The sequence below is a fragment of the Bidens hawaiensis genome, unplaced genomic scaffold (genome assembly GCF_021521415.1).
Source record: "Bidens hawaiensis isolate Kalapana, Puna unplaced genomic scaffold, B.hawaiensis_p1.1 tig00029887_1, whole genome shotgun sequence".
NCBI classification, from domain to species: Eukaryota; Viridiplantae; Streptophyta; class Magnoliopsida; order Asterales; family Asteraceae; genus Bidens; species Bidens hawaiensis.
In genome coordinates this window covers 185,919-199,486 of record NW_027494964.1, presented here as the reverse complement: position 1 = coordinate 199,486, position 13,568 = coordinate 185,919, and the positions used below count along the sequence as shown (strand labels likewise).

Below are 13,568 nucleotides of genomic sequence, written 5' to 3'. Positions count from 1 at the left end.
GGTTAAAACCTTGAAATCGTTTAAACCGGTCATTGGTTTAACTTCTTTTTTCTTTTTCTTTTTTTACTTTCGGTTTGTTGGTCGGTTTCAAAATTTTCAAAACGTAGTGAACGGTTGGTTCGCGGTTTATACTGGCAACCGGCCATATGTAACTAGACCAGACTGTAAATGTTGACCGCATTTTAATGTTTTTTATTATTAATTATTATATATGTTTTGTAATATACACCTACAATTTCTCTCCATGTTAGGGTTTTACCCCAAAACCCATAATTAACGAATTAAGTTGTCATACTTCAATTATTATATATGCCAACGACATAAGCTTATGCTCTCTTGTTTACGAACCGCAATTCATTAATCTTTCACGAATTCAGACTTTAAAATGGTTATTTGCATACTTTGTCAAACTTGTGTCTTGTTCTTCATCCTTAAATCATTTTCTAGTAATGTGATAATTGTTTTTCTGTAATTCTTCATCCTTGAATCATAATCCCTCAATCAAATCAACTGATTTGAGGAGTTTTAAGGTTCAATTTATTTAAACTAGTATTCAATATTATGTGTTCGTTAAATTGGGTATTCTCGCTTAATTTTTCATCTAAAAGTTCTAAGTCATAAACTACTAATAATAAAACTCGTTTTTACATATATGGTTTGTTGGAAGCGAAACCGACCTAGTTTCAGGTTCAAGTTCGATAAACCGTACCACTCGCTTAACTAACTTTAATGGTATAAACTACATGTTTTGTGTAAAATAAATTAAATAGCATACTTAATACATGACTAATAATTGTTTTAACCAAACTTCATTCATAAAACAAAACTCAACACGTTTTAATTTCTCTCTTAAACTAATTTCTTAACCCCGGTTTAAAAACCAAACTCCTAGTCTTTTGTACAAATTATTTTAATTCTTTGAGTCCTCTTTTAAGCGTTAGACCTTGTAATTTAAGGTTTATTGTTGGGTCGAATCAACCCACTCCTTCTGTTTTAAGCTTATTTCCTTATCTCTATTTTCTCGCAACTTTAAGATGCGGGTATTTCATAGCTCCATTTTAGACTTTAAAATGTTTTGGGGTGTAGCATGCACTGTATCTCAATATCTCAATATTTCATATTTAAACCTCACACGATTCATACGATATCAGTTGTGCTGACTACATTTATACTTGTTGATACATACTTGCTATTTGCTACATGAACTATGCCTTTATTTTTTATTGGAGGTGGATACGTAAACGCAAACACTATAGTTGGATGGTCCTTGTGACTACCTACGCTTCCCAGTAGATTAACTATGAGTCAATGGTGAACCCAATGGATAGACATACCTTGATGTTGCCCCTCCCACACGCGGCTCTCACCTAGGCCACAAAAAGGGGCATGGATAATGCGATGCGTAGATTCTTATAAGTGTAACAGTATATTAAAGACCAATAGTCAAAGGATTGAGAAATTTAATTATTTGTGATTAAACAAATCTTAGTGTGACATTCGTTAATTTCGGGTCATATTTGTATTCGTTTTGTATTTGTTTATCATGTAAACCGACCCATTTTGTAAACCGAAACCTTCAATATAATCAAAATGATGGATTTTTTTTTACATATTTGTTTTATACTTGTCGGATCTCGAAAACACCCTTTTCGGTCCCTAAAATAGCCTTAAAACGCTTAAAACCAACTCTGGGGGGCCAAAACTGCCAACTTTGAAAGTTCAGAATTTCCACCAGGCACACTTAGCGCCGCGCTAACATCCATACCCTAGGCAGTTAACGCCACGCTAAGGGGAGTCTGCACCAACTCGTTTTTTTTTTTTTTTTTTTTTTTGGCTTTTATGCTTTCTTGTGCTCATAACCAACTCATTTCCATGCATAACACTTTATAAAAGACTTGTTCAACTTACCTTATACATACAAGACCATCTCCTTCATTTTACACCTGCTCATACACCAAATTCTCTCTCAAATTCAAAGATATTAAGGTTGTTCTTCATGAATTCTTCGCAGTTTGACTTTCCAAAGTCAAATTGACCATGTTCTTTCATTTTAATTAACTCGTTAGCTCTTATTAATACTTGAAGCTTGTTATACAACATATATATAATACACACCCCTTGTTACCTTTGGTGGTCACTTCTCCGGTCTCGGTCGGTGGAGTGTCGGGCCTCGTAAGGCAAAGCTTCATGGATGACTCACGTGGTCCTTGATATATATATAATTATATAACTTGTTTATGATTACTAACCATGCTTAACTTCTACTCATCTTTCTTATTTATTGAGTTCCATGGTTATGGGTTTGTAGAGACTAGCTTCGGTTTAACCGTAAATAGCTCCAAATCGTAAACCGAACTTTGTTTACTAGTTTTGTTAAATAATTGTATAAACATGCTTCATGTTAGATTTAACTTTGTAATATCATTTTTATAAGTTCCATGGTTATGGGTTTGTAGAATCTAACCTCGGCCTTGACCCGAAACAAGATCCGAACCGTAAACCGAACTTTCGTTTAAAGACTTTATTGTTGACTTTTTGGTTGTAAAACTTAAGTATCATCATTTATAAATTATTATACAAGTTCTTTGATGTTTGGGCATGTGGTAAACATTCTTGACCTTATTCCAAGATAAAAACCGAACTAAACCGATTTCACTCGCTTAAGACACACAAGTGTGTTTCTAGCTATCATGAATTGTATATTTCTTTAAAAATATTTTATAAATTGATTTTAATTATTTTACTAAAGTAATTGGAATGTTAAATCCAACATGATCTTATAACAAAGTTTGGACCAACGAAACCAAACACTCGCTTAACGGACGTTGTTAGTTCTAAAACAATAGAACTACATACTTGGTTAAGTCTTTAAAAATTTTATTGAGTTATCTCATAACATTCATTATTTTGGAAAGTTGACTTTGGGTTTGACCTAATTACCAAGACCCGAACCAATAACCCGAACACTCGTTAAAACCCGTTTTAGTATCTATATTATAAAGGGATTTGCATTCTTGCATTTTTACCCACCTTATTACTTAACATAGGTTGAGTAAAATTAAGGGCTAGATACTTTAACCCGGTTTCAAGCAAACTAATATTTTTAAAGGACTATTATGATAATTTCTTAAATATTTACATTTTTAAACCTTAAACTTTAAATTGTTTGCATTTCTTATCATTTATTTTATTTAAAGACTTCCTAGACAACATTTCTAATACAAGACTTCCTTTCATCTAGGCTTTGCTCGTTAAACCTCATCCTCCCGGTTACTCGTCGTTTTTACCGATCAAGTTTATTACTTGAATGTGAGTACTTTTCATCCCCCGTTTTTCATCTTTCGTTTTGGGGGTGATATTGCATACATATTTAAACTAAATGTTTTATACTTGAGTCTTAAACCACAAACTTTATTGTATACCTTACTTAAATAAATGTTCGATTTTGTGTTACATGCGTACATACTTAATTGCTAATGTGTTTACCGCTTTTGGTTGGTTGATTCATAAATCTGAGTATATTTGGTATCCCCTTATAGAAAGGTGTCGTTAATGTATTCTTATTAATGATTTCATATAAAACCGAGTCTATTTGGCATCCCCTTATAGAAATGTGTCGTTAATGTATTTTTATTAACGATTTCATATAAATCCGAATCTATTTGGCATCCCCTTATAGAAAGGTATCGTTAATGTATTCTTATTAATGATTTCATTATCTAAATTGTTGCTATTATTTATTGTTTTGTATACAAGTTGTGGAATTTCATCTACTATATACTTATTGTTCAAAACTATGAAAAGTGCTCACCAACATTCGTGTTGACAAAGTTTATTTTATGCAATGTTACATGTTTGTTACTTGGTTGATTTGGAGACTTGAAGAACTATTATCTTGCGACCGTTTAAGTTATTAGACATAAATGTTTGATTAATTATTCGGTTATTTGTATGAACAAGTTTGTGTTATTTGGTTGATTTAATGAAATGAACGAGTTGTTTAAATATTGTCATTTTGATAGTGTCTTGTGTTCATGGGAAATCCGTTGCACCCCGGCATGTTCCGCCGCCTTTGGTCGGGGTGTGACAATTAGAAATGCTAACTCGTTAAGTATAAGCAAGTTGTGAAATCTAATGATTAAGTAACAAAGAACACATTTTATCGCTACTAAAAAATGAGGCATTTTTCTACGACGAATTTTGTAAGAAATTTGTTGAAAACTCCACTTTCTAACAACTTTCCAACAAAATTGTTACGTTGGAAAACACATGCTTGAAAATTATTTTCAAACGTTTTTAAACAACTTTTCTAACAAAATTGCCACAAAAACATGTTGTTGCAAATTTCCCCCAATTTTCCTACTCGGCTTATAGGCTAAAGTTTCATTTAGTTGTATTTTTTTCCTTTTAGTCGTCCAATTTTAGCCGCTATATTAAATACTTTAACTTCCAAATTAAATATTTAGTCGGCTCACATTTTATTTCTCTATTAGCCGTCATGTTTTAGCCGTCAAAGTTAAATATTTTTTATTTACCTAATAAACACTTAGCCCGTTTTCAATTTTTTTACTACTAGTCATCTTCGTTTATTCCCCTTAGCCGACATGTTTTAGCCAACAGAGTTAAATATTTTTACCTGCCTAATAAAGCAACTTGTCACAACTTGGTGACGTGGACTTGTTACGGAATAAAAACGGGGTTGTATTCCACTTTAAACTTGTTTATTCCTTCTTAACCGACTTTGGAATATTTGTTTATTCACTTAGCTGGTTCTTTGTTTTCCGTATATCTTTGCCGGCTCCAACTCGGCTCACAGGCTAAAACTTCACTTAGTTGTCTTCTATTTTTTTTTCTTTTACTCGGGTAAATTTAGCAGCTAAAATTAAATAGTTTACCAATTTAGCTACTATATTAAATACTTAACCGATTTCTATCTTTTTATCTCTTAGCCGGTGTAAGTTTAGTCCCCGAAATTAAATACATTTACCAACTTCATGTACCGTATTATATGTATTTAGTTTTGACGGCTAAAACATGCCGACTGGGAGAAAAAAACATTGACGGCTAAGAGAAAAAGAAATAGAAGCCTGCTAAATATTTAATTGAGTAGGTAAAAAATTATTTATTTTCAGTGACTAAATTTACACCGTCTAAGATATAAAAATATATAAGTCGGCTAAGTATTTAATATGGTAGGTAAACTTGGTAAACTAAACTATTTAATTTTTGGCGACAAAAATCAGACGGCTAAAATAAAAAAAAAGAAGACGGATAAATGAACATTTAGCCTATAAGCCGAGTTGGAGCCGGCTAAGAAGAAATATATGGAGTCGACTAAGGGGCTGTTTGGTTCATTCATATCTAAATGAATCATGTCTGAATGAGCTCATGTCCCATTCAACAACAACAACAAATCTGAATAAGTCAGACATAATTTTAACCATTCAGATGTTTTCTGTTTGGAACCAAACAGTCTGAAGTCTGAATGAATCAAATGTTTACATTTGAATGGTTCCATTCAGTTGTAAACAAACAGTCTCTAAGTGAATAGACATATTTCCCAAAGCCGTTAAGAGTGAAGGATGACGGCTAAATAACCAGAGATGTAGGCTAAATTTTGCTGTATTTGACAAATATCGAATTTTTATAGGTTAAAAATATATAATAAATATATTATTATGATAAAGAATAATAAAAACAAGAAAGAAATAAAAAAATATTTACAAAAGATAATCAATATTACTATTATGATAAGCTTTAAAAAATTGTTATAAACTAGTAATATGTTAAATAAAATTGTTAAAAGAATTGAAAGAAGGGAGGTCAACTTTACGACCAGCTGATATTCTTGTGTTCGGGTGGGTAGGGGGAAAACACGCCTGTGTGGATCTTACAGGAGTGTCTCCTCTTGCTGGGCTCAGGGACCGTGAGTTTGTTGTGGGTCAGGCTGCGCTGAAGGCTGAATCGAGCAAAGTTGTTAAAAACGAGAAAACTTGTTTAGAGAATCAACATGTCTTCCTCCAATTTGCTTTTGATACATTTGGTTTTCTGGCCCCAGAGCTGTGAATTTTTTGAGTATGGTTCAGCGTGTCGTACACGGAACCTCTTCAGCTCCTAGGTCCCAAAGCTTCGTTTTTAGTAGGATTGGCTTTGCTATTCAAAAGGGGGTTGCGGCGCAGCTTGTTACCCGTTTACCTGCCACTTTATTGTAATCGCTTTGTTTCATATTTAAAATATGGTAAACCTCTTTAAAAAAAAAGAACTGAAAATATAGAAAAGAATGTATGACAAGTACACGAGGGGATTACGTTTTAACTAACCCTATTTCTTTTAAAAAAGCAAACTGCATTTTACCCTTGCCATATGTATAGTTGCAAGAAATATCCAAACATATAATATTTGTCTTTCAAGTCTCTAGTTTCTAGATAATAAAGCAAAGAAAGGGCCTACCAAGCACAAAAACCAAGAAGTTATCGTATCCAGACATTTATGTATAATTTATACAACCCTGAGCACTAATTTTAACGGTACTTGTTTTTTTTTTTTTAATTATTTTTCTCGACATATTCTCTAACATGATATGAGATTTTCAGATTTATCTCGACTGTGGCCTGTGGGTGCTAGGCTACTAGCTCCTCGGCCCATATGCACATTTGCGACCCATCCTCAATCAATCATTGTAACATCTTTAGCCCATTTGTAGCATATCTTCGGCCCATGTGTCATCTACTTCTTTCTATGTTCTAATGTAACATGAAATTGATGCGAAGTAACACAGTTGAACAGGCAATCATTATAGAAGTCATGAATGTTTCTTGTGAATTTTACGCTCACTCATTTATCTACCTGTCTTACATAATACCCTACGGGAGGACATGGCCATCTCAATATCCTGTGTAGGGTGTGCAGTCGCACATGACCCATAAATTTATTTGTTAAATATATATTTTGTTTAAATTCACTTGAATATACTTGATTAATTGAAATTTTCAACTTAACTATTTTAGTATTTTGTATTATTATCACACCGGTCGTTCTAATACTATATTTTGAAAAGTATCACACAATGACCATGTTTGTAGAAGCATGCTTGTCTGGAGATCCAATATTCAAAAAGTCTCTTCATACAACTTGACATGAAATGATTTTTATTGTTTCTTGGATTCCAATTCATTTTCATGGTTTGGTTCAGAGAGACAAATATTTTGTAATCACGTGAGTTATGCATCATTTTTAATAATTACATTTGTGTGCATCATTTTTGAAACATGAAGGGGGTGTTTGGGATTGCTTCTTAAAAGTGCTTATGGATTTTTGGAGAGGCAAAATATCCAAAATGTCACTCCAAAAGCACCTAAAAGCTCCAAATTGGAGCTTTTAAACGCTTTTGAAGGGGCATTTTTGATATTTTGTCTCTCCAAAAAGCCATAAGCACTTTTAAGAAGCAATCTCAAACATGCTCAAAGTTAAAAGTACAATAATGAGTTTATATGCATCTTTTTTGAAGTTTTTGTTGTGAAAATTTGGGCGTACAACATATGCGGATTATACAAGAAACTTAACTAATTAAAGAAAAACTAGGAGTTAATAAAAGTATTGATGAGATGCATATTTATAGAAAGGAAAATGTAGGAAGTGTTATGGAATTTATTTTTCTTAGCTTAATCCGGTAATTTATAGGACATGGCTAAAATATGGTTCATACATATGAAGTTAACTTAAGAGTTGACACGACACAAAAATAAGCATGTTAGAGTGGGGTCTACATGGTATTGGCTCGTGAATGGGTCACACAACCTACATGTTTGATAAACGGGTTATATTGTATTAAGTCACGAGTAATCAGGTTTTTGTGTTGAGTCACGAGTAATCAGGCTATATTTGTATTGAGTCACGAGTGAATATGTTGACCGGCCATTCCACTTGAAATTACAAACAAAGTAATTACTAAACAATTAACTAATAAGATAATATCATCTGTCAACCAAAAAACTATCCTAACTACACTCCGTTAATTAATCCGAGTATTTATATACACTCGATCCCAACTACCGGCTAGCTACTCGATTAACTTGGGGTGTCTTTCCCATCTACCCGGTTAATCGCGGGTGGTACCAGGTCCGCAATCCTTAAGGAATAAAATCACAGTTCTCGCGGTAGTTTACTTTATTTAAACTACCAATTAAAACTTCTTGTATCTACCTTTTGCCTTTCATAATTATAATATCATGTAAATTTTAACCAGGTCTTAACTGAACTTTTATAACTAGTCTACTTTACTTGGCCCAGATTTATGCGGTATCAAAAAACGTACCATCAGGTAATTAACTGGCCATTCACAATTTTGTAGAGGTGGTAACGTGAGTGGATTGGATTGGATTTAGGTGATGGGTTAGAATGGGTATGGGTAGAGGTGCACAAATCGGTTTTTTTAAAAAAACCGGTTCGGTTAATAACCGGACCGGTTTTTCTTGGCCTGGAAAAAAACCGGTTTTTAAATAACCGGATCGGTTTATTAACCGGTTTTTTTGGTGCAAAACTCGGACCGGTCTAACCGGTTAGGACCAGTTTAGAAACCGGTTAGAACCGGTTAATAACCGGTTTTTTTAATTAACCGGTTTTTTTTTTTTAAAATAACCGGTTAATAACCGGTTTTTTTCATAATAACCGGTTTTAAAATTAACCGGTTTTTTTCATAACCGGTTCAGTAACCGGTTTTTTCTCTAGAACTTGTAACCGATATACGAACCGGCGGTTACTAAACCGGTCAAACCGGTTTTTAAATAACCGGTCAAACCGGTTTTTAAATAACCGGTTTTTGTAAAAACCGGTTTTCGGTTTAAACCGTTGAACCGGTTCACCAACCGGTTTTTTTGCCCATCTCTAGGTATGGGTTAGGATGGGTATGTGTCATGATAAATTTTTAAAATAGATGGTTAAGATGAGTATAGGTCAAGATGGGTTAACTGTATAGGTCAAGATGGGTATAGTTAACCCATCTTGACCCAAGTGAAAGTTAAAATACAAAGGTTTCAAAAAACCCTCAAAAAAATATTCAAAAAATTATTTAAAAAATAACTCAAAATATAAACAAAAAATGCAAAATGTAAAATAACTAAAATGTTCCGCCCATCGTCCTCGCTCATTAAAAAAACCCGGTTTTTGTACCGATAAGTTTTTTTCGGTTCGGTTTTGCTTTTTTTCTCTTTGGTCGGTTCCGGTATCTATTCGTTTTCAATTATTTCGGTTTGATTTCTCGGTTTCTATTCGATTTCGTGAGTTTTGTTTAAAATAAAATTGGATGATGCTTGTTTTAGTTCATTCTAACCCATAAACAAACCAATTTTAACCCATAACTAAAAGTCACTAGTATTTCCCTAACCCTTCTTAATCTCCTTAGAAAATTCTTTTGATTCATCATTACTCATTCCAATTTTAAAAATTATTCATATTGACCCAAATCAACTCATTTGGATTGTTTTTATTGTTTTTGCAACCCCTACAATTTTGTATTAAAAGTAAATAGAAAGACCATTGTCTAAGCATATCCAATTCATGATTAATCAAACAGTGACTTCCTCCAAGATTGACCCTATAACTTATTAAGTTATCAAAATAAAAAATCATTTATTTGGGACCAAAACATTAAAAAGATTATTATTTTTTTTCTTTCTGTGTCAATGTTGTAAAAGTAGGTCTATAATACCGAGTACTCTTTGAGTACTCGATACAAGGTATGGTGTCGAGAGGAGTTTCTTTAACTCCGCCTAGTTACTAAAAACTGGTCAAAGGTGGTCAACATTTGCCAGAATCACATCTAGTCGGTTAACTTGAATCTATTTTGACTTAAAAAATACAACATAATTTGTATTTATATAATATTAAAGAACGAATATCATTTTTTAATTATTGGTTAACATTTTTTAGAATAATTTAGTGTTTAAAATGTATTTCTTTTATTTATATTGATATTCATTTATTTTATTAGAAATATCAGTAAACTTATGATATTTGAAATATATATATTACCCAAAAATTAATTTTCTTTATATTTATCATGTAGTACTCCCTCCAAAAGAGTCGACCGTCTAAGGACGGTCTAGCGACTTTTAGAAAATTGTTACGTGTCATCCTAGAATTAATAAACGTAAAAACCCAAAAAAGCTCAACCCTTTTCTCATTTATAAATACTACTTTTTTACAACATCATTATCACCAACCCAACAAACAAAAAACAAGAGCAAAATACCCATAAAAAACTCACTTTTTACCCTCTCCATTAAACTAAACAAATAAAACTAAAAATCTAATCTAAAAAAAGAACCAGGTTAAGGATCAAAAACCCTGCTTTTAACATGCTGCACTTACATAAGATCTAATGGATTCTCTCAATAATCTTTCAGGTTGGTGTTGCTCTAATTTCTTCATCTTTGGTAGTACAAATGCCAAGGAAGATATGGCTTTTGCTGCCACCACTTTTCTAACCAACAACTCCCATCTTGCTTCTTCCTTCTTGACGTGTACCCCTCTTGTTTTAAACTGCCTGCATAAGGGCACTTTGCAAGACTCATCTTCAAGACAAATGGAAGAGTGGAGTCTGAAGAGCTGCCACGTGCGTTTACACCTGACACAGCCTCCACCAACTCTTTTCTTGCAATTTGCAAAGTGGTAAATGGAGTGTTGGAGGCCCTCACATGTTGAGAACTTGGTGCAAGGCAGCAGTGTTCTCTTATTGCTAATTGGCTGTGTGCCATGTGGTCCCACAGTGGTGCAGCCTTGGGTGCAAATGTGATGTAAACAGTCCATGGCTTCACTCAGCTGCAAATACAAACTCTGTGCTTGCACTTGCTTCCTTATACTCTTTCTCCTCTGTAACCAAATTCAGTAATTAATAATTATCATCATCATCATCATCGTACTCAGTATATCCCACCAATAGCAAAGCTATGGTAGGGTGTAAGATGTAGACAGCCTTACCTCTACCCCATGGGGATAGAGAGGCTGCTTCCGGTGACACCCCCGGCTCGATAGTAGTTTTGCATCAAGCCTTGGACATATTATATAAGGCACATAGCACTCAATCATCGGGACGCCGGCTGATTGGTGCATGTACCCTTGTCTTTCGGCTATCAACGCCACCACATGATGCCTGATTAACCTTCCATCACTTTTAACGTTATTTTCACAAAATTAGTAAAATAACGTCAAAATTAGTGCAATTTTACTTTTGCCCACCCAAGGGTTCACACATATATACATTATATGCGCGCACCGCAAGCAGGGCACCAGTAATTAATAATATATATATATATTATTAGCAGATATTAAATGATATTTTGAGTACTACTCACTGATTCAATTTCATCTATGAATCTGAGGATTTCGAGTTCGAGAAACGGGTCGTTGTCTTGAAGGAACTTCCATCCTTCTGTTTCCTCAACGGATTTGAATCCGTTGGAAATTAGTTTCATGCATTTCAGGTAAACATCAGGCGCGTCGCAGAGGCGAGCCAGTTGGAGAACGTCCACCACGTTGTCTATCGTCAGCCGTCGGATTAAGGCCTTGGAGCACTGCGTCTTCAGCTGTGGTACGGAGTAAACGTGAGCCAGCGCCAGCAGATGAATCGCATATTTCTCAATCCGTTCTTCGTTGCATCTGTTACCAATGGTTCTTCATATTAATTAATAATCAATAATAATAATTAAAAAAAGTGTAATGACCTATTGTAATAAAGGAAGCTAACGAAGACTTGTACAGCGTCACACGGAACGCCGAGGATCCGAATTGTCTTCTCGGAGCTCTGGCATATATTATTAATTAGGCTTTCTAACACCGGTGAAGCTGATGCCTGAAATTAATTAACACTCGATATTCAATAATCATCTGATTATATAAGCTATCACTCGATCGTAATGTTTAATTACCAAAATTTTAGCGTTTGCCGGAATCCTACGACCACCGGATGTCAAAATATATACACTAGTCTCAACAGATTCAGCGAAAACGTGATCGTCGGAGTTACGAAGCGGAGGTGACACAGGGACTCTACACATACTGCCGGAAAATATTAAAAGCCGGTGATAATGGCAATAGTAGTATTAATTCGTTGTTATTCTACCTACACACTCTTTTCTTATTTATAGGCAATGAATTCCAAAAGGTGTGCTATGCTGCAAATACTTTTCTACCTCACTTGCCTTGTCACTGCGCGTGTGCCACACAGAAACCGTGATGAAATACCGACCGTTGATTAGCAGATGAACTGTGAATTACCAGATATGCCCCTTCGGGGTTTAATCACATGCTGAGGTGTCAAGATGGATAAACCAGCTCATCATGTTCCGGAGAGTCGTGTTTGATAATCGGCCTTTGGAAGAACAGACTCACTGCTGACATGGCAATTATCCACTTTCCAGGTGTTTGTGTAATTCTCTTTACACGTGGAGGGCTAGTGACGTCACACGTTACCAACTTAATTGTCAAGTTGGAGATTTATAACTCCACCGTATATACATATGGACTGTTGTGGATTATACAAGATATTTTTGGGTGACAGATGATTATTCACACAAGGTATTATTGTGCTTTTGATTTTTGAAAAAAAAACCAAAAATGAAATTTCATTGGATGCATTTTATTCCATAAAATCTATCTTTGAGGATAATAATGGGTGATTAATAAGTCATTGATCCTAGGTAACCTGTAACTATTTTTGATAACGATGTGAATTTTCTGCGATCAATATGCATTTTCGTACTTCAGGTTTTTGTTCTTTAGTATGTTGGAGTTAAATCAATATGGAATTTTTGGATATTATGGTGGTCCCGGTATTAACTCAAAACTAAAATTTCACTTACCTATTGACGGCCACATTCAATTTATGTTAGATATTTCTAAAACCTGATTATCATTTTTGTTATCTTATATCTGTTACTCGATTTGGGTGAACTTACTAGTCTTTTGATATTTCTGTTGTTTGTATAGGGCGAAACTTGTTTATTTATTAAGTGCTAATCAGGGTACTATATATACTATGCATGTGATTTTCTCGATTAGGTAGAGGCCGGTTAACTAATATAAAGAAAAAAATGTAGACTTAGTAGTAAGTTGATGTTATAAACTTATTTTTACTTGTCGTGGACCTCCGAAATATCAAAGACGACCCATCACTTACTAAGTTGCATGCGATGATAAAAGATCTATAATTCTTTATCACCCAAACCAAATATAAGTGAACTTAAAACGGGCGGGAATCTCGGCAAGAAAAGAGGCTCATGTGAATTTTTTGTCGGATCCACATGAAAGAAGGTCTACTCTCCGACCAGCGGACATTCTTGTGTTTGAATAGGCGGGGAGGGGGAGGGGGAGCATGCTTGTGTGGACCTTACTGAGGTGTCCTCTTGTTGAGCTTAGGGACACTGGGTTTGTTGCTAGGTAGGCCGTGCTAAAGACAGAAGCAGGAAAAATTGCTAAGCACGGGAATGCGTGTGAGAAGAATCAACACGCCTTCATTTCTTTTGCTTTTGACACATTTGGGTCTCTTGCCTCCGATGCTGCTACGTTTCTAA

General features: G+C 34.4%; 1 protein-coding gene across 1 annotated transcript; it reads right to left on the bottom strand.

The window, feature by feature from the left end:
* Positions 1-10,142: 10,142 nt before the first annotated feature.
* On the bottom strand, positions 10,143-12,110 carry LOC143579617 (BTB/POZ and TAZ domain-containing protein 1-like). The gene is made up of 4 exons (XM_077062868.1): positions 11,925-12,110; positions 11,721-11,848; positions 11,352-11,655; positions 10,143-10,869 (listed from the first exon to the last, which is right to left on the bottom strand). Exons 1-4 carry the CDS (start codon positions 12,051-12,053, stop codon positions 10,351-10,353), a joined length of 1,080 nt encoding a protein of 359 aa, XP_076918983.1. The 5' UTR covers positions 12,054-12,110; the 3' UTR covers positions 10,143-10,350.
* Positions 12,111-13,568: the final 1,458 nt, after the last annotated feature.

Coding starts and splice junctions, on each gene's coding strand:
- LOC143579617 (XM_077062868.1), bottom strand. CDS start 12,053: ATGTGTAGAGTCCCTGTGTCACCTCCGCTTCGTAACTCCGACGATCAC. Junction 11,849..11,924: donor CGGCAAACGCTAAAATTTTG/GTAATTAAACAT, acceptor AATTAATTTCAG/GCATCAGCTTCACCGGTGTT. Junction 11,656..11,720: donor AGCTTCCTTTATTACAATAG/GTCATTACACTT, acceptor CATTGGTAACAG/ATGCAACGAAGAACGGATTG.